Source organism: Hevea brasiliensis, chromosome 18 (assembly GCF_030052815.1).
Source record: "Hevea brasiliensis isolate MT/VB/25A 57/8 chromosome 18, ASM3005281v1, whole genome shotgun sequence".
NCBI lineage: Eukaryota > Viridiplantae > Streptophyta > Magnoliopsida > Malpighiales > Euphorbiaceae > Hevea > Hevea brasiliensis.
The window spans coordinates 43472040-43494500 of record NC_079510.1 but is presented as its reverse complement, the minus strand read 5'-3'; the positions used below and the strand labels follow the sequence as shown (position 1 = coordinate 43494500).

Below are 22461 nucleotides of genomic sequence, written 5' to 3'. Positions count from 1 at the left end.
CACATGCTCTACATTGAAATTCATTTTCATAATTAATCTTAGGAAGACCGTTAACAAGTTCTTTCTTAGACAATTTTGAGAGTGTATGCATGCTTGCATGACCTAGTCTTCTATGCCACAAATAACTAGAGTTATCAAAAGATATTAGACATGTACCATGATTAGTTTCAAAATTATTCATGTCAAGCAAGTAAACATTATTAGATCTATTGGCAATGAACAATGTGTCATTATCTAAGTTATTGATTGTATATATAGAAGAAGTGAACTTTACCTCAAAACCTTTATCACAAAGTTGGTTTACACTTAGCAAGTTGTATTTCAATCCTTCAACAAGCGACACATCTTCAATACAAGGTTTGGTTCCAATTGTGCCATTTCCAATTATTTTTCCTTTCCCTTTATCTCCAAATTTTACATATCCTCCATCTTTCATTGTGATTTTTGAAAACTTGTCCTTTTCACCAGTCATGTGCTTTGAACAACCACTATCTATATACCATTTTTCACTTTCCTTCATCCCTTTGAAACATACCTGAAATTTAATCATTAAACTTTAGGTACCCAAGCAACTTTGGGTCCTTGAGGGTTAGTGACCTTAGGTAAGGTTCCCTTTGGTACCCTTACCTTTTTTACCTTAAGACGACATTTCCTAAGTGCGCAAGAACTAATCAAATGACCTCTTATATTGCAATAATAACATGTAACATCAGGCAAGGAAGATGTAGATGCTTTAATGAAATGATTCTTATATTTGTCATAGTTCATGAAACCATCAAAACCAATTCCATACTTTTCATTTGAAATTCTTTGGTTTCCAAGAAGTACATCTAGAGTTTCTTTTCCTTTTGTAATTTTTACCAAATCATTTGTCAAAGACTCTACTTTAGCTTCAAGAACTTTATTTTTCTCAATGAGCATTTCACAAGTATCTTTTGAGATTTTCAACTCTAAATCTAGTTCTTTAAACAAGGCAATTTGTCCTTTGTAAAATTCATTTTCTTTATACACATTGGACATGGCAATATTTTGTGATCTCAATGATTCAATCTCTAAATTCATTTTAGTGCACTTTCTCTTGTAATTTCTATACTCATCATATACTCTAGCAAATGCAAGTTCAAGTTCTTCTACATTAGGAGATTCATAAGAATTTACCTCATTGTCACTTTCTTCTCCCTTTTGTGAACTCTTGACTTTCTCTTCAAGTGCCATCATACAAGGAAGAGCAGTTTCTTTGTCACTTGATTCATCATTTGAAGATTCTTCACTGTTGCTCCATACTACTTTCATAGCTTTCTTGCTCCTATCTTCTTTTCCTTTCTTCTTTTTGAGTAATGGACATTTGGGCTTGATATGTCCAGGTTTGTGACACTCATAACATACAACTTCTTCTTTTGAATCTCTGAAATGTTTATCCTTGGGAGTATACTTTTTCAAGAATTTCTTATATTTGCTTCCTCCCTTCTTGAAAGCTCTTTTGAATTTTCTTGCAAGCATAGCCATTTCATCATCATCATCACTTGAAGCACTTGAGTTGTCACTTAAGTCAACTTTGAATGCAACTCCTTTCCTCTTATCTTCATCCTTGTTTGACTTGAGAGCAATGCTTTTCTTCTTCTTTTGCTCATTTTCAACTTCATCTTTCTTATATACCATCTCATGTGCAATGAGAGATCCAATGAGTTCATCATAAGTGAATGTTTTGAAATCCTTGGTATCTTGGATAACTGTTGTCTTTGCTTCCCAAGATTTTGGAAGTGATCTAAGAATTTTCTTCACAAGTTCAGCTTCCTCAAATTTTTTACCAAGTGCTTTGAGAAGATTTACAAGATCGGTAAACCTTGTACTCATATCCGCAATTGATTCTCCTGGCTTCATTTCAAATAGCTCATAATCTCAAATAAAAAGGTTTGCTTTGGACTCTTTGACGACATCAGTTCCTTCATAAGTGACTTCAAGCTTATCCCAAATTTCCTTAGCAGATTGACATCCTGAAACACGATTGTATTCATTAAGGTCAAGTGAGCAATGCAAAATATTAATAGCTTTAGCATTTATAGAAATTTTCTTCCAATCATTGTCATCATATTCATCTTCATGTTTTGGAACTTTTGTGGTTCCTGGACCATTCTTTTGAGGAACATGTGGACCATTTTTAATAATTCTCCATGCATCAATATCTACAGATTGTATGAAATTTATCATTCTTACTTTCCAAAATAAATAATTAGTGCCATTGAAGAGTGGTGGTCTAGTGATTGAGTAGCCTTCAGCTAGTGGTGTGGGTATACCGACAGTATTGTTAGATGAACCAGGCATTATGGATCACTCTAAGGTTGTAACACCCTAAGCAAGAGAGACAAGCTCTGATACCAATTTGTTGTTCCAAAATAGTCCAAGAGGGGGGTGAATTGGACTTTAACAATTTTTCGGCCCTTGCTTGTAGCCTAATGAAAAATTATGGCTTTGTTCAACTAGATGCTTCTTAATATATAATGACAGTGATATGTATTTTAATAAAGTGTCCCTAAGTTGCAAGTCAAGCTTTAATCAATATTTATAGCTACCAAAACATGCATCACAAGATTTTCAACTAATTTCTCATCATACTCATAAATCCTCAAATATACCAACTCAATAAATTCAATCAACATTCAAGGTCATGTATAAAAATTAAATTGCACAAAAGTAAAGAGGTTAAGGTTAGAGAGATCAAACACAATAATTTTTATAGTGGTTCGGCTTAATTAGCCTACATTCACTCTCTCAAAGAACCCTCTTTGAGTCTTCTCTCCACTATTTGCTCTTTTAAAGGCAAGAGACCAAAAGCCCTTTACAACTTCTCAACACCAAGCTTTTACTAAGGTAGCTTGAAACCTTCACAAGTGCTATCTCAAGCACTCACATTCTCAAGCTTCAATAGGTGCTTGTACAACCTCTCTTAAATGCAACTTAATGTTTTTACACTCACTCTTACTCAGTACAAATCAAACTATAAAGAAGAGATGAGTTGATTTGCCAATGGTAGCTCAAAGGTTTTAAAGCTCTTGAATGAAAGCAATAAATGAAAATCAAGGTTGGAGTTCAAATGTAAGCTTTCATCAAACTAAAAATGAAGTAAAGAAGGTGTATTTATAGTCCCAAATCATTTTAGACCATTTGAAACCTTTTTGGAATGTTATACACACTGCTCAAGACAAAATGGCCGTTATTTTATCCTTTTGTGCGAAGTTGAGCAACTCTGATTATTTAGCAAACTAATGAAATTTTGGCAACAGTAGTAAACTGGTTAGTAAACTAATATTTTAGCAAACACATTAGCAAACTAATATTTTAGCAAAGCAGTTAGCAAACTAAGTCAACAGCTGCATGTCTCAACTTGTAATATTTAAAAACAAAGATTTAGACCTTAAAAGAAAAATAAGTTCCAATAGTAGTATCCAAGGTCATGATGAGAAAAAGTAATCAGAAAATAAAGTTTCATTTTTGAGCTCCATTCGACTAAATTCTCATCTATTCTTTTCACATAAGACCTAAGACTCAATTTCTAACTCTATGACTTTCATACCTTTACTTTGAGTCTTGGCTTTCATAATCTTGTTCTTTTCTCATTTTGGATTTATCTTGAGATGCCTTTGAGTATTCTTCCTCCTTAGATGCAACTTAAAAATTCTTTATGAATAAGAAAATGAATCTACACATCACTTTAAAGTTAGGTTAGATAGATTCTGTTTAAGTTTTGTTATCATCAAAATCAATGTTCATTTTGAGCTACACGGGGTCAACAATATTGAAATTATTTTTAGCAGGTTCAAAAGAACTGTTGGTCTAAATTACAGCCGACACTCTGCTTGATTGTCGTTAAAATTTTTGAAAATTTTAAATTAGTCAGATTTTGATAAACAGTAAAAATAGCCTAAATCTTAGATAAAATTTTTGAACAAGTAAATCAAGAACTGTAATAAAATCAGATAAGATCAGGTGCTCCGGCACTCCATGTGACACGCCTTGCTTGGCTACATTGTAGACGGGTGAGGGGCGTTACAAATTTATTTATTTTCTTTTATCAAAACACTTAAAATTTATTTCTCTGTCCATTTTTATTTTTTGCATTTAGATTTTTCTTTCATTTAAAATTATTTGTCACATTTAAAAAATTACTTTTTTTTTTCTAAATTTTACTCTTCATCTCTACTAAATATTTACATAATTTTTAATGTGAGATAAAGAATAATTTAGCCAAGTGATAAAAAATAATTTAGTCAATTACCAATATATTTTTATAAAAATGAGATTATTCAATTATTTTCTTAATCACTATATAAAATCTAAATGTGACATAAAAAAGGATGAAGGTAGTATAACCTCATAAAGATAAACTTACTTCCATTTTTATATTTATTAAAAAATTACACTAATTTAATTGAAGTAATAAATTTTATTTAGTGATATACCCTTCACTTATGTTATTTTATTAAAACTTAAATAACTCATATTATTAATTATTTTTGAAATTAATATATTTTATTTTTTTATGCATATAGAATGTGTAGCATTAAAAAAAAAACAAATAGCAATAAAGTGTAATATAATGTATAACAATACAAATTGGGAAAGGCTGAATTCGACTCATGAATTTTATCAAAAAAATTTAATGACACTTTTAATTTTTAAAATATTTCATAATACATCTCAACTCATGTAAAAGTCAAATAATATTGCTTAATTCTTGTAAAAATGAAATTAAAATACCCTTTAAATCCTAATCAACATATTATCAAATCAATGCAATTGAAATTCACACAAGACCTTAAAGATATATTAATTTCACCTTATAAGAGTTAAGTATATCATAATACTTTTAGAAATTTAAGGCACTATGAATTTTTTTTTTAATAAAATTTATGTATAAAATAATATATTCAGCTTATTGAAAAATATATTTTTAAGTCTTTAAATTTATTTTCTTTTTTCAAATTTCACACACATATATATAAGACGTGTACATTAAATAACATATTTTTTTACACATTTTTAAGTCCTTAATTTTATATCTTAAAATACAGTCTTTAAATTTGTTTTTTATTAAAATAAATAAACAGATATTCCATAAAAAAAAAAAAAAAACCGTATTAACATTTGTTTACACATTTCTAAGCCTTTAAATTTTTTTTTTAAATAAATAAACAGATATTCCACAAGAAAAACCGTCGTGCGAGATAAGTTTGCGATATCCACCAATACCAGAAATTATAGAACGCACTGGTGATTTCATATAAAACATTATAATGCGCAGGTTTCCGAAAATTATAATTATTAGATAATTTTTTTTAAATTTAATAATTATAATTATACGACATATTTATCTTCGATTGACTTATATAATATGTTATAAAAAGTCAACACTTCATAATATTAAAATTTCACCAATACCATTCTAAAATAAAGTTGAGAAAATTATTATTTGGTTCTTTATTTTTAATAAAAATAATGATTTAGTCATGTATTTTAAAAATGTAGCACCCTTAATTTTTAAATTTATTATTTTGTGAGTAAATATTAATATTTTATTTTATTTAAATTTTAGAAAATTATTTGAAATTTTTTTCGGATTTTAGAAATTGGATTCGATTTTCTAAAAATATAAAACTTTGATGATTTTTAAAAATTAATTTAAAGACCACATGGCAAAACTAAAAATATATTTAGACTCTATAAATTTTTCTGAGTTTTTTAGAATTTTTTCGAAATTTTTGGGCCTCATTTTCGGTTCAAGATAAATTAAAAATATAAAAATTTTGTATCTTAAATTGGACTGGCCGAATCGAATCGGACTAGATTGGACTAATCGAATCAGATCGGCCTTCTTCTCCTTTTTCTTCTCCCATGCGCGTTCCCGTTGCCCTTTCTCTCTCTCCCATTTTCTCTCTCCTCCCTCCTCCCTACGCCGCGCTGCCTTAGTGTCTTTCCACAGCTGGCCGACGTCCTAGGCGATTGAAAAACGGGCACGAACTCCTCCCTTCGCGAGCGCAATGCCTCGTCTTCCCGGCCAAAATTCGACCGATGCGGCCACCATTTGGGCCGAGTCTTGTGTCTAAACTCATCTACACCTCGAGAGCTTTCCATAGACACCAAGAACACCAAAATCCATCGAGCAGTTTGCCCAATTTTTGTCCGGAAAGTTTTAGTCCATTTCGATTTTTGGGCTAGATTTCTCGCAAACCGTGAACCCCACGAGAAAACTGAGAGTATCAGAGCCCTCCACTTGTCGAGAGCTTTGCGGCAATATAAATTTCAAAATTTTTTGACATCATTTTTCGGTGGGTCCCACGAAACTTCGTAGTATTTTTTCGAGTATTAAATGAGCTTAGAAAATTTCGTAAAAAATTATGTAATAACCCCCGTGTTGTGGGCTTCGTGTAGGTACCTTCAATTCGCGAAAATTTGACGATTGTCCGGGTTTATGAATTTCTGGCCAGACAGATAGGCTATCGAAAAAGTCTTGGAATTAGGTCGAGATTTTGGCTACCCCACCATTGTTAGACATCCCGAGTTCGTCTCCGGAGTCGAAATCGGCATAGGTAAACCCGAACCTTGCTTTTTCTTAATTTTCTAGTGCTTGAATTGGATTAAAAATTCATAAAATATTCGTGGTAGCTCAGAAAATTATAATTCCTTTTGCATTAGTTTAGTAATATTGCTAAGAACTGCGGTGCAAAGTTTTAGAATTTTTACAGCTTATTTTGGTAGTTTTTTGTAAAAAAGTTAAATTATGAGGATTAAACTGTAATTTTATATATTGTGATTGATGAATGTTTGGATAGGCCCAAGAGGGGCTGTGTAATGTGATTGAGTTGTGGGTATATAGTTTGTAGATATAGAAGTGTGTTTTAAGCCCTTTTGCAGGTTGGGTAAGTCCTAGGTATAGAGAAGATTCTGTCGAATTTTCGACACGACTTAGGACATCTTTGATCTTTTTCTTAGCTTGTATTGAGTCAAATGTACTAAATAATTGTAATAAAAATTGTCAGGTGAGCCGGGACTACCTTTCTCTTCCGCCCAGCCGCCACAGTGACTTCGATTGAGTCTGTGAGTAAAATATTAATTTTAATTGTAATTTCGATATTATTATTTGTTCAAGCATACCCATGCATCACTTATAAATATATAACTATGTAGTTAAACTCTAGGCACGTTTTAGGTTGCATTCACAACTGTTAAAGTGCCATGGATGTTGTTTGTGATAATTTGGAGCAGTGTGCGTGCGTTGGCGTGCGTGTGGCATGGTGTTGGATGTGGACAGGGTGGGTAGACACGGCTTAAGATCTTCGCTGGGACCTGGCCCTTCGGGGTAGACACGGCTTGAGTTCTTCATTGGGACCCCGTATTGGTTTATTAAGCGAAAGTCCGGCTTGAGATCTTCGCTGGCAGAGGTTGGATTAAGAAGGCTGTATAGGGGATCAACTCCCATATATGTATTATTTGATAGTGTTGGGTGTGTGAGTGCTCCAAATTGTCTTTTTTATGTGATTTGTATAAAATTTGTGACGATGTTGCATTTTACTCCACATGGTGCATTAGCTTTAGATAGCTATAGAGATTATGGTTAAAATTGATATTTTACTCTCTAAGTCGAACGCTTACTCCTGTTCATTATTTTTCCAGGCTACAGGAGGATTATTATTGTGGTTAATCTGCTTTTCTTCTTCGCAAGTCGTCTATTAATGTCTGTAATATTTGTATAATTCTATTAACTCCTAGAATTTTCGCATGTGTTAGAAATATTTATTTGATTTGGGTCTGTAATATATTTGTCATGTTGGACATGTAAACTTATTATATGTATGTATGTTGGACTGGATGAGGAGCTGAGCTCCCATTTGACTTTATGTTATTATGAGTATGTGGAAGGTGAGCTGAGCTCCCCAATTGATTAGATATTGTGTTTACAGGTCGGGTGAGTCAAAAACTCTTCGTTAAAAGGTCCATTTTATGATCAGACTCTATCCGGTTGAATTCTTGAAATTGGGCCCAAATGGGCCTTAGAGTTGAGTTGAGTAATAGTTAGGCTTACTACGGGCCTCGGGGGCTTTAGGCTGGCCCAGGTCTTGATGCCGATTCAGCCTATAAGTTGGGTCGTGACAAAAAATATACTATTAAGTTGTTTATACATTTTGTTTTCGTTAAATTTTTTAGTCTCTTTATTAAATTTTTTGTTATTTATACTATTCAAACTACTATTTAGTCTCTTTATCTTAAGAAAAATAATTAGTTGATCTCTATATTTTAAAAAATACTATTATTTAATTTCTCTATTTTAGTAAAACTTATTAATTGGTTCACATATTTTGAAAAAATATTATTAGATAAAAATTGAAATTTTTCTATGTAAAGATTAAATATGAATTTATATATATATTTTTAAAATTTTTAATTCCTTGAACATCAATTTGGTATTTTCTCTATTAGAAAATAATTTTCCTTAATTATTTAGAAATTTAATGAAGCTGTTAACTTTTCCATATAGATAGGTTATACCATTTTTATTAACAGATGAAAATAAAAAAGATAATGAAGGGAAGAAGGGTGCGGGGGTAGAAGAGAATAAATACGGAGAGAGAAACAAGGGGAGAGGATTATGGTAGTTTAGGTATATGAGATTAAATAGTTAATGGAGTCAAATTAGGTGACTAATTAATATATTTTTTTCAAAATATAGAAACTAACTAATTAGTTTCACTAAAACAAATGAACTAAATAATAGTTTAACTAATATTAACTAACAAAAAAATTAATGGAGGTACCAAACAATTTAACGAGAGGACTAAATAATTTAACGAAAATAAATTATAAGACTAAATAATATATTTTTTAAAATATATGTATCAAATAATTAATTTCATTAAAATATAAAAATTAAATAATAATTTAGCATGAGCATTTTGCTTGAGATTGTAATTGTTAGTATACCCATAAAAATTATGATGCCCAAATTTAATTAATATTTTTAATATTTGAATTCACCTTAAATTTGATTAAAATTGTTCTTAATTACTCAAATTCGTTCTGAAATTAATTATTATTATCTAAAAACTACTTAATTTTATATTTTAATTGATAATCTATATATAATTTTTTTATTAATAATTTATATTTTAAAAATCTAATAATTTCATAAAATATTTAAATTTTATTTATTTAAAATATAATATATAAATATATAAAATATTTTATATATTTCATATTTCATATATGGGAATTCAAGCATTACATTGTGTTTAAGTTAAAGCGTAATTTAGGACTTTTTATAGATATTATTTTAATAAAAAAATGATAATATTATTTTGATGAATATTTTTTTAGTAAAAAAATCACTTTTTTTAGTAAAAAAATCACTTTTTTTAGTAAAAAAATCACTTTTTTTAGTGAATGATTGTAATTGTTTTGAGCTTAGTTGTTATTTTGAATTATATTTTAGATATTATTTAAAGTCATTCTTTTCATATTACCCTTAATATTAATGGTAAGATTCGTTTAAAAATCAATTTTATGTCACCAACTCAATAGCTTATTAATAATTATTTAAATTTTTTAGTTATTTTAAAATTCATGCATACATTCCTTAATCTTTATTTTTTTTTTTTAACTTTGTCGATATGATTATATAATAAATTTAAAAGATACAGAGTATGAAATGACCATAATGCCATTGATTAAATTGAGAAATCTCTGAAGAAAGCCATACGGTCTCATCATTAATATCTCGAACACACTGAATCCACTCCCCCCTAGCAATACAAGAGAACCCAAGTTTGTGCAACTTAATTAAATAGTTCCCTGACCTTCGATACCCTGTGGTGAAATATACACGAGTGATGAATCCAACGCCAATCAACAAAGTTGAAAGTCTCAATACAATCCATGAATCAACAACACCAAAATATAAAAAGAAAGAAATGGAAAAAAGAAAGTTTTTAATCCATAATGAAACATTGTGAACCATACCCTTTAATCCACGATTTCTCGAGGCTCAAAAACCAGCTTCTCACGCTATCGCTGGACGAAACAGATGCGTTGTGTTTCCATTCAAGGGGCGTTGGTGGAGATAACGAAATCATGCAAGGACCTCAAGGGTTGCAGGTGACTAGCGAGGTGTTGAAGAGATGTTTCTGTGGAACTAAGTAGCTGTTGGTGGAGAAAACTACAATTCATCTAAATTAAACTAAAAATTAAACAGAACAAAATGAAAAAATAATGAAACGATACTTAAACCGAAGACCTTGAATTCATGGAAGCAAGCTGCGTGAAGGATTAGGCATTGAGTGGTTTCTAACTTTTTTCCCAAAAAAAAGGAGTTGCTTTGGATTTAGCCTGGGTTCTTGGACAAATTGAAAGAGCTTGATAATTTCTTAAAGCTATGGATCGAGTTCTCTCAACAACACATGATAGAGAAGGAGCAATGTTTTATCATCTAATGAATCTTTCTCATATTTCTTGTAAAAAATCACAGAGGAGAATCTTGTCAAGCTGGTAAAACACACTTGATTAATGGGTTTTGCTGGGATTTTAAATAAAGAAGAATGGAAAACAGTGGAGAAAAAGGAACAGATAAAGAGATTAAGGGGTATTTTGGGAATTAAAATTTTTCTCTCTCCTTTGATTAGCTTAGCCATTGACTTGACGGTTGTGTTTGAAAAAGGGGGACTTTGAGCTGAACGGATTTAAAATTTAAGGATAAACCATTAATTTTAAAAAAATTGAGATATATATAATTTGACAAAATATAAGGATTACAAAGTAATTTAGCCACTTTATTTGCTTCTGTGCTTCCAAAGTCAACCTCCCCGGTGACTGCCAAAATTTTCCTCCAAATTCTCCGCTTTTGCTTGGATTTTCCAATTCTCAAAAGATTAAATTTCTTCATATGGGAATCCACCCTGCCTCTGTCGTAACCCAAAAATCTCCAATTCACTATTGACTGAGTCGACTATCCTTGAATTCCTTACCTTTTTCTCTCTAAACATTGCTTCGCAAAGTAATTATTTCACACACAAACTTCTAATTGGTAGCTTTCTGTATGCTTTTCTCTTGGATAGTTTCCTGATTTCTTAGTTCTCTGCTATTGATTTGAACTCTTTCAATACAAAACAATGGATGACATGAAAGGCAAGTTCAAGGGTTTCATGAAGAAAGTGAATACACAATTATCATCGTCTTCCTCTGGTAAATTCAAGGGCCATGGTCGAGTTTTGGGTGGTGCCTCCTCTTCTTCATCAGGACCCACTAACCCTGTTCACGCCCGGTATTCTCAACCCATTAACCAAAAGCCAACACCAACCACTTCTTCACTCAATTCTTCTTCGAATTCCAAGCCCTTGCCTCAAAAAACACCCAAGTTTGATCAAAACAAACCTGATCCTCTTAACAACTCAACCCCAAATCGCAAACCCGCTGATGAGTTTTATCCGTTTGACTCGTTGATTACTTCTGGAAAAAGATCTCAAAATGGCTATTCATTGAATGTGTTTGAATGCCCGATTTGTGGACAATCATATAAATCAGAAGAAGAGGTTTCTATGCATGTAGAAAGCTGTGCCAATAAAAACAACAACAATGGTTCGGTTGATGAAGGAAATGTTACGGGAGAATCTAGTAGCGGCGAATTGCAGGCTTCTGTCGGTGCGTATTTGTCAGGGAAGCCGCCGGCGGGGTCTGTGGAAGTTGCGCTTCGACTGTTCAGAAATGTTGTTAGGGAGCCAGATAATGCAAAGTTCAGGAAGATTAGAATGGGGAATCCGAAGATTAGGGAGGCTATCAGTGAGGTTACAGGAGGGGTTGAATTGTTGGAGTGTATCGGATTTGAGCTGAAGGATGAGGGTGGAGAAATATGGGCGGTTATGGAGGTTCCTAATGAGGAGAGAATGAGATTGATTAATGAGGTGATTGGGTTATTAGAACCTAGAAAGGTAGAGGAGGAGATGCAGAAGGTAGAGGTTGCTCCCGCTGGGACAGAGGAGCAAGTTGAGCCAAAGAAGATTGACAGGCAGGTATGTGAAATCAGTGCCAGTTTTGATTCTTAAAAATAGGATTGTAGTTCTTTGTGTAATTTATTGAGTTAAAAATTCCAGAAATCGATCTGTTTGAGTTAACTTTAGAACATGTAAATTTGTAGCAAAATTTATAACAACTGAACAAGCTGCCCCTTACAACTTTCATCTGAGACCATTGAAATGAGTTATCATTTGTATTTTTGTTATTTTCTTGTTATTATCACAAAGTTTCTTACATTAGAAGAAATTGTTGGAATTGATGGGAAAAACAAGATGGCTTGTCGTTTTATAATTTAATTTAATTAATTGTGTTTACCATTTATGCTGTATCTAATTTTCTCTAGCTATCTTTATTTATTTATTTAATCTTTTATGCTCTTTTCCTGTGAAAAAAATCAGTACATGTGGCATTCTTATCGTCTCATTTGGTTTGCCAGATCCGGGTCTTCTTCTCTGTCCCTGAAAATGTAGCAGCAAAAATTGAGCTGCCAGATTCATTTTACAACCTGTCTCTTGAAGAGCTGAAAAGAGAAGCTGATGCAAGGAAGAAAAAAATTGCAGAATCTCAGCTATTGATTCCTAAGTCTTACAAAGAGAAGCAGGCAAAAGCTGCCAGGAAGAGATACAGAAGAACCCTTATACGTTTCCAATTTCCTGATGGAGTGTTGCTTCAGGCTGTCTTTGCTCCTTGGGAACCGACTAGTGCTCTCTATAAGGTCAGTTCCTCGAGCTATTTTTACGAGTGTCATGGTTGTTTAAATCATGCTTACTAATGAAAATGACGAGAACCCATGGTGGTTACTAGAAGTTGACTACCTCTTTTATATGGATGTGTCCTGTTGCCAATACCTTATGATGAGATTATGTTGACAAAGTTCAACTGACTGAAAAAAGGGGGAAATACCTTTTGGTTCAACTCTCCTGCAAAGTCTAGTTAGCTGAAGTTTGACTGAAGCATAACTGAACATGGTATCATATTTTCTTTTATCATTCAAATTTGTGCGCGATCAGTAAACCTTCCTTTTCCTGTCCTAGGTTTCAATAGGATACTTTTCCTATCATATTGGATGTCATAGTCGTGTTTCATTGTCTTGTTCTGCCCGTGCTAATGCTGGATTTTCTTCCTAGCAGGAAAGACCTTGCATCTTTGTTGCTGCAACTTGATGAATAATTTCATTTTAATATCTGCAGCTCACCGGCTATGTTATATGGTAGTAAGTGTTGGGCATTGAAGGAGTCGTATGCGTCTAAGATAAGAGTTGCAGAGATGAGAATGTTAAGGTGGATGATTGGCCATACTAGACTAGATAAAGTCCGTAATGAGAGTATTAGAGAAAAGGTAAGAGTGTTACCAATTGAGGATAAGTTGAGAGAAGGGAGATTGAGGTGGTTTGGTCATGTGAAGCGTAGACATACAGAGGCTCCAGTTAAACAAGTAGAGCACATTAAGTTAGAGGATAGAAAGAAAAAAAGGGGTAGACCTAAATTGACTTGGAGAAGAGCAGTACAATATGACCTAGAAGCATTATAAATTTCTTAGGATTTAACCCAAAATCGTTTAGAGTGAAAAAAGCGAATCCATATAGCCGATTCCAAATTTTTGGGATAAAAGCTTAATTGAGTTGAGTTGAGTTGAGTTATCTGCAGCTCACATGCATTCCTGCAACATCTCTCCATTGTTTAGTACTTGTCATTCGATTCTGAAAATTCCCTGGTTTTTGCCTTGCTAACATGTTGAGCATTGAGCAATCTTTTCCAAGTTGCTGTTTTGGTTATTTCCTGCACTAAGTTCTGGGCTTTTTCTTTGCTGCCTGTATCCTATTAATTGTTTTTTTTCCAAATCCCTTTAACATTCCCAAAGTGATTGTTTTATTTCAATTTTTTTAATTTACAATTGTTCTTTTTTGTTTGTGGTTTCCTGTTTCGTTAATGGGAATAAGAGATTGTGAATGGGAATCATGCATTCAATTCTTCATCTATATAACTTTGCTTATTTGGTTGCCTGGAATGAAAATAAGAAATTGGGATGCCTTTATTAGCTGATATTCATTACGCTTGTGGGCTATCAGGAATAGGAATAGCCAAACAGTCTAATAGATGTAAGTTGTGAAGGTCTTGTAGTCTAATGCTAATCCCCTTGAAAAAAAAAAATAAATAAAAAATAAAAAATAAAAAAGAAGAAGAAAGAAAGAGAGAACTTCTGCTGCTATTAAAATTATCATGTGCTTTTCCTGGGAGGGTTTTTGAGCTTCTAAAAGAATATCAGCCTGAGCTAGCAACTGATATACATCATAATGTTTGTATAAACATGTTTAAAACTTATGAATGCATGTAATCCTCTCGGTGTCTGAGATTTCTGTGACACTCAACTTTTGTATTTTCAGTTTGTGAGCACATCACTAAAGGACCCCAATTTGGAGTTTGAGCTGCTAGATCCTGTAATGGTCAAACGACAGGTAATCCCTCATTTTCCTGCTGCAGGAGAGAGAATCTCTACACTAGAAGATGAAGATCTGGTTCCTTCAGCTCTCATCAAGTTCAGGCCTATTGAAACTGAATCATCAGTCTTCACAGGGCTCTGTAATGAACTCCTGGAGATTAGTGAACCTCTTAATTGATTCTGAAGTATGAAAACAAGTAACTATATCATTACCTGTGAGCGCTTCAGCTCAAGCTTGAAGCGAGCTATATTATATATTAGGAGCGGGTGACAATTTCAAAGTTTTGCTCTTTTTCCAGTTACATTTTTCAGTCAAATTGTATTTTGTATTCCAAAATTTTCATTGGCAAAAAGATTATAGTTACCAACAAGTGATACTGAAATCGTCTCAGAAAGAAGATCTTACCCCCTCAAGAAATCCAGGAAAGGGCACAGAAATGTGCTTTTCCCTCCCAAATCACCTTTTAATTTTCTCTAATAGTGGTCAAATAGACAGCTTATTTATACATGAAGCATTTCTTAGCATAGCTCACAAACTCATGCATTACCATAAACAAAGAAAACAATAACTTTACTCATTCTAATTATAATTTATTACATCAGAAAGAATAAGAATAACCGAACAATCATCAAATTCATTTACATTCTGAACTCAAAAACCATCCAACTGCAGCCAATCCGAACAGTCACAATTCCTATGATTATGCCCCTTTCTAAACAGAACTGCATAAAGACATTTAATTAATTATTACACAATTTTGTTTTGAAATTTTGTGTCACAGAGTTCATTTCAATAAAGAAATAAAAGAGTTAATCTGAAAGTATCATGTCAATGAAGCTTTTACGCTTTCTTTTTAGCTGATGCTTTTTGCTTCTCCAATTGTTCAAAAAGACTTCCATCGTAAACAGCTCTCACTGTTTCTTTCTGCAGTAAACCATTACTGTCCTTGCAAAGAATGTATAGTGTTTTCCATTCTGTCCAGCTTGCAACCCTGCATTAATTGAATATCATAATTTATTAATATCCAACAGTTTTTATTACGTATAAAAATTGTATTAAATTTTACAAAAAAAATCTGAAACCAACCATCCTAGATAGTCTTTAGGTTCTCTGTTCGTCCTTAGCATTCCCATCAGTTCACCTGATGTCAGTGCATCTGGATGTGTACGTGCATGCTTGCCAAAAATGGCTTCGAATTTCTCGTCAACAAATCTGCAAATATTAATAAATAAAACGATCAAAATATTTACAAGAGAAATACTTGTCCAACCCAAAATTCTAAGCTTAGTAAGATAACATCTATATCTTTAAAGAAAGGAAAAGTATATTCTTCACCATCAAGATTTAGCTATCAAGTTGTTTGGCAAGAAAGAAAATGAAATATACCTTCCATCCTTGTCATAGACACCAGAATCGCTTCCATGTTTGCCTAGCTGAATGTTCTGAACCTCAATTGGAAATAGTAAGGAAGGATACTTTCCCTGCCAAATTGCCAATATCAATCAGGAAACTTTTGATTTAATCCATTATGCCTATTATTTTTTCACTTTTTTTTTTCTTTAGTGACATTTTTTTTTGAAGATAAAGATTGGTTTAAAGTTTGATGAACATGCAAGGAGTATGGATTCTATTAAATATGAAGAGATACAAAACAAAACAAAGCAAAGCAAAGCAGGTAATTACTAGGTGATGCTAGGTGATGTTCTTGCGTGGTCTATACATGCCAAGCAAAAGAGCAAGTCCAAGAATCTTGAATTTTCCTTTTGTTTTGGAGTTTGCTAGGTGATGTTCTTGTGTAGTCTATATATGCCACCACAAAACAAAGCAGGTGATTAACAGGTGATGCTTTAATTAATGGGTAACTAAAGTATTATGGAAAACCAATTAAATTAAATTTAATTGGCAATAATAGCCTTTTAACTTTGTCTAACTACTTCTATATAATTATATATTCTCTATGATTTTGGGTCTAGGTATATTTATTAGGGCAAAGCAGGGGAAAAAAGTATATTAAGGCATTGATGCTCTTGAATGTGAGTTGGTGTGTGCACATGATGGCAATATTTATTAGCATTAAACAAGTTTTGAGAAGGTGATGTTTCCCCTTAATCTAGCGGTCAAACCAATTACACTTGCAAAGATAACTAACGCTTTCTCCATCTCACCAACTTGTAACTTCAGTAAGTAATACTAATATTTTAATTATTAAATATATTAACTTGAATTATCTAATTACTTTTCTATCTTTTTTTTCTTTTTATTGTGAAAAGTATATAAAATTTTCTCTAGTGTAAAATGCTATAAAATTTTAATATATCAAAAATTAATTTTTATTGATGAAAATAAATTCCTTATTATGAAAATTTTAATTTTAAGTATTTCTGTTATTATAAAATACTATTATTTAAGAATTTAATAAAAAATATAAAATTAATTTTTTTAGATAAATTTACATATGGAATTTATTTAAATATTTATTTACATCAATCTATTAATTGTGATAGTATACTATTATTATTTTTAAAAATTTAAAACAACAAATATATAAGAAAATATATTTTCTAATATTATATTAGAATAACTACTAATGCAGAAAACATATCAACTTTCTCTCATTTTATTGAGGTACAAAATTATTTTTTAAAAGAAAACTATATATTGAAATTTACTAGATTTATTCGAATAATTTATTTCAAATATATCAAGTTATTAATTTTAATATAATTTAATACACTATTATGAATTTATAAAAATGATTGATTACACAACATATATTAAATATTTGTTGAATAATTTACTGGTTGAACTCTGGTTTTACTTCGATTCAATTTTAAATGCTTAATCCTATGCTTTCACAGATTCAGAAAGCAAACCTAGTTTGAAAAGGTTGTTTTTAAGAGGTAGTTCCCTAAACTTCTACACCAACCATCAACGATGAATAATCCCCACTTGCTTTTTAAATTTTAATTACATTAGTTAATATACAAAAACATTATAAAAACAAAATTAGAATTTAATATGCAAGTCAAAGAGACTGTGTGCAATTTGAATCCTGTCAAGCCAGTTATACCAAATAATAATAATAATTCTGAGTCCACCGCTTAGAAGCTAGAGAGAGAGGAACATACTGGGCGAGTTTTCTTGCTGAGACCCATATTGATGAAAAGAGCACTGGCAGCAGAAAACAGAACACCAAACCCAATTGCACGAAACCCTGTTAAGAAAAAACCCCATGAATATTGCCAGAAAACAAATTAATTAAAACAAGAAATTTGGAACATGTGTATATATACATGCCTTGAAAGGTTTCCCAGGGATAAACTAAACCATCCTGATTCCTATCAAAGAAGAAAACATGCTTCTGCAGAACGTTGTGGTCATTTGGTTTAAATTTTCCTGCAAAATACCAAGAAAAATTGTAGCCCACATAAAAAAAAAAAAAAATTCTTTCAGAACAGCAAATATTAAGAAATAAATATATAAGATATACCCTTTTCTTGCTGGACGCCTGTTATGGAATTAGAGGGATCCATTGAAATCAAACAGAGAGAGATGGAAAATTGGGTTTGGATTTTGGGTTTGGGTTGGAAGGGAATCAACAAGTGAAATGAAGGCAGAAGAGGCTAACAGAGAGTGCTGTACCCTTACGCATTCTTTGTTCTCGCAATTAATCCTTCTGGCTACAGGACAGACACCATACCTCTATTTATAGGAAATTAAATTAAATTTATAAACGCCTAAAAGGCCATATTCCTCCACTGCTGTAACATGCAAATATATAATACCCATATGCAACGGTCGAGATGTAATTTCTAGCAAATAGGGAAAAATTCAGTTGCATTAGCAAACTAATTTGCACTGCCATTCACCTCACCATAGATATGAACCAGATTGTAAAACTCATTTTTTTAACTTAGAATCGACAAGAGGACTGCAAAGTCATATTCTAAAATCAAATCGTAAGATTTTACAACTTAATTAAAATAATTTTTAAAAATTATATAATTAAATTTATAGAAATTAAGATTTTCCATCTTGTAATTTTTGAGACAATAATTTAAATTTTGACAGTCATTCTATTTTTCAAAATTGTTTGATTCACTTAAAAAAAAGACATGAACGAAGGAAACTTGAGAATGCTGAACCGCACGTGAATAATGGCAATGAGAATGGAATCGATTGGCTAACAAAATAGGGGAAACCGACAAAAAGTCCAAGAGGAAGAAACGAACAGATATTGCGGAGAAGGAAAGAAGTGATTACGGTTACATTATAACGTGAACGCAACTCGGGAAAGAAAAAGAATAGTTTGCTTTTGCTGGCATCAACTTCAGGAGGCTTGTGTTTGTGGAGTGCCTTCATGCTTTTACGTTACTCCCCTTCTGTACACATTATTGCCAACCTTATCATAACTAAAAATTAGGCTATTTTTCCATTTATTGGGCAACCCCACTTAATCACATCACCTTTATTATACTAATTAATTCTAATTTAATTAATATTACTGATATCATCTTTGAATTGGGATGATATTTTAATTTAGCCATAATGACTAAATTCTTTTATCCAATATTAAACAAAAAAAAGAAAGGATTAAAATGATTTTAATTCAGGAAGCATTTTTATTATTATCTCAAAAGAAGGAAAAAAAAAAAAGGAAGAAAAAGCAAAGCAATATTCCTTCCTATATTTAGGTGATCATAGACCGAATGATTAGGGTTTGAAATATTCAACACGCCACTCCTTTTTTTTCAGTTGAGGTTGACAGGCTCGAGGAAAGAATATGCTATTTAGTAAAATTATTGTAATTTATTAGAACATATTAATCTTTAATAGTTTGTATTCATAATTGATATGAGATGTCAAAAAATTAACTTATTAAATTATAATTTAGTCTAAATATATTAACAAATACATATTCACTTACTCTTAAATATTTTATTTTTTATATTAAAAATAAATAAATACGTGAACTTGTAAATTTAAAAAAGAGAGATAATATTTAATAAAACAATTATAATTTCATCGAATTGTTATAAACAATGTGCAATCTGAAAAATCAACACGGCACTCTAACAATAGTTAAGTCGTGGAAACTTATTATAGATCTGTCTTAGCCATGAACGCTGATTTTTTTGGGTGTATTTTCTTGATTTGGATAAGATTATAAATTTAATCTTATTTTGTTATTTTACGAAATATGCTGCTAATTGGCACGAGCGAAATACACTAAACTTATCACGAATATGTAAATAATAATATTAAAAATTTACCATTATGCCATAAATAGCCTATTTCATGGTTGAAGGCTTTTTTTTTCGTTTTTTTTCTTTGGGATAGGTATATGGGGAGGGAATAAAATCGGAGATGTGATCCCAAATTCATTGTGTCATTGTCACTGGACTAAATTTAAACCATTATTTTACCTTTTAAATATTACTAAAAGAAAAACTGTTCCAATATATGAAGGTAAAATATCTTATGGGTGTAGTTTTAAGCGATGAAAACGGATTTATCGCAGGTTATTTAAATTTGTTCTTGAGTTGTTGCGAGGGGAGGTAGAAGCAATCGGGCTGCGTGAAAATTTTTCTTGGTTGATATCTCATTGTTGTCATGATGTTGATTTAGAGATTGAGCTAAGAAAGTTTTTCATGCTTTAAATTATAATGAATCTAATCTCTAGGGATGGCAAAAGTTTTTGATCCGCTCCGAATCCGTTCAATTTTTCTTGACTTCGCCTCGATCTTGATTTGTGCAGGGCGGGGACGAGATGATCTTCTCCCCTCTCCAAAACCTTATAACCTGTCCTGTATAGTAATATATTTTTTTTATTAAAAAAAAATTTTATTTTTATATATTCATATATTTAAATATTATAATTTTAACAAAATATAATATTTCTTATTATATTTTATTTTTTAATAAATAAATTTATATTATATTAATAAATTAAAAAAAAATACAGAAAAAACCTGTCATGTCCTTGTACCTCAACAAGGTATGCCTCGCCCTGGCCCTAATCTCGTGGGGCGAGGACGGGAGGAGTAATTTCTGCCCCTGACTTATCTCATTGCCATTCCTATTAATCTCACAGAGTTTGGTTAAATCGTTAACGAATGTCAATTTTTTTTTAGACGAATTCAAAATGTCTCTTAGGTAGGTTCAGAGAAAAATCAATAGGGTTGATCATTCTCTTAGCTCTATTTCATACTACTCCTAATAAGATTTAGGAGAAGCCTTTGAACTCTTTAGTTTCTGCTTTTATATTTAAAGTTTTTTTCAGGTTTTTTTTCATTGAGTATTTTTTATCCTAAGTTGAGTATGATAGGATAATCTACTAGCCTGATTTTAGTTTTCGATATTTTATACTTTTTTTTTTAATTAAATAATTTTTATTAAAAAAAAACTTGTCACGACCCAACCTATGGGCCAGATCGGCACTAGGACCTGGGCCAGCCTAAAGCCCCCGAGTCCCGTAGTAAGCTTTAACTGTTCATTTACCCAATTCTAAGGCCCATTGGGCCCAAATTTAAGAAACCAAACGGACAGAGTCCGGCCATAAAATGGACTTTCCAACGGGGAGTTTTTTACTCACCCGACCTGTAAACACAATAAATACTCAATTTGGGAGCTCAGCTCACCCTCCACATACTCATCAACATAAAATAAATGGGAGCTCAGCTCCCTCATCCAATCCATCAACATGCATAACATATTTAAGTTTACAGGTCCAACATGATAAAAATATTACAGACCAAATTCAAATAAATACTGCTAACATATGTGGAAATTCTAGGAGTAAATAAAATTACGCAAACATGGATAAACAACCTGCGAAGGATAAAAGCAGGTTAACCCAGAATAAAATATCCTCCTGTGGCCTGTAAAAATTTTTGAACAGGAGTGAGCGTTCGACTCAGAGAGTAAAATATCAATCTTAACTATAATCTCTATAACTATCTGAAACTAATGCAACCTGTAGAGTGAAATGCAACATCAACATCATATTCACATCATAGCATCAAAAAGGTAATTTGAAGCACTCACACACCCTGTAACATCATTCATAGTATATGGGTGATCCCTATCTGACTCTCTTAAATCCAACTTTGGTGCAGTGAAGAACTCATTTCGGACTTCCACTTAAATACCAAATCGGGGTCCCATCGAAGAACTCAAGCCGTGTCTTCCCCGTAGGACCGGATCCCTGCGAAGAACTCAAGCCGTGTCTACCCGTCCTATCCATAGTCCACACCACATCACACGCACGCCAACGCACGCTCACTGCTCTAAATTAACACAACAACACTCATGGCACATTATGATTATCAATGCAACATAATTCGTGCCTAGAGTTTAACTACATAAATATATGCATATAAGTGATGCATGGGCATGCTGAACATATAATAATATCGAAATTACAGTTAAAATTAATATTTTACTCACAGACTTGACGATAAATTACTGTGGCGGCTGGGCGGAGGAAGAAGGTCATCGCTCACCTGACAATCATATTACATTTATTTAATACAATCTGACTCAATACAACAAAGAAAAAGACCAATTACGTCCTAAGTCGTGCCGAAAATCCGGCAGAGTCTCCCCTATACCTAGGACCTACCCGACCTGCAAAAGGGCTAAAAACGCACTTCTATATTCACAATCCATATATCAACAGTTCAATCATATCACACAGCCCCTCCTGGGCCCATCAAATCAGTCATCAATCACAATACGCAAAATTTCAATTTAGTCCTTATTATTTATCATTTTTGCATTATCTGCACAAAAAAGCTCTAAAAATTATAAAACTTTTCCCCGCGGTCCTTAGCAATATTACTAAGCTATTGCAAAAAGAATCGTAATTTTCTAAGCTACCACGAATATTTTATGGATTTTTAATCCTATTTAAGCACTAGAAAATTACGTAAAAACAAGGTTCGGGTTTACCTTTGCCGATTCCG

The 22461-nt window shown here is 32.1% G+C and overlaps 2 protein-coding genes across 2 annotated transcripts; one reads left to right on the top strand and one right to left on the bottom strand.

Annotated features, from left to right (window-relative positions):
* The first annotated feature begins 10822 nt into the window (after window positions 1-10822).
* LOC110647291 (plant UBX domain-containing protein 2) lies at window positions 10823-14876 on the top strand. Its single transcript, XM_021801050.2, has 3 exons — window positions 10823-12050; window positions 12491-12769; window positions 14438-14876. The coding sequence occupies exons 1-3, from the start codon at window positions 11154-11156 to the stop codon at window positions 14669-14671; spliced, it is 1410 nt and encodes a 469-aa protein (XP_021656742.2). The 5' UTR covers window positions 10823-11153; the 3' UTR covers window positions 14672-14876.
* Window positions 14877-15037: 161 nt separating this feature from the next.
* LOC110647292 (probable peroxygenase 4) lies at window positions 15038-18824 on the bottom strand. The gene is made up of 7 exons (XM_021801051.2): window positions 17985-18824; window positions 17792-17890; window positions 17623-17708; window positions 15881-15975; window positions 15581-15706; window positions 15339-15485; window positions 15038-15216 (listed from the first exon to the last, which is right to left on the bottom strand). The coding sequence occupies exons 1-7, from the start codon at window positions 18025-18027 to the stop codon at window positions 15207-15209; spliced, it is 606 nt and encodes a 201-aa protein (XP_021656743.2). The 5' UTR covers window positions 18028-18824; the 3' UTR covers window positions 15038-15206.
* Between the last annotated feature and the right edge of the window lie 3637 nt (window positions 18825-22461).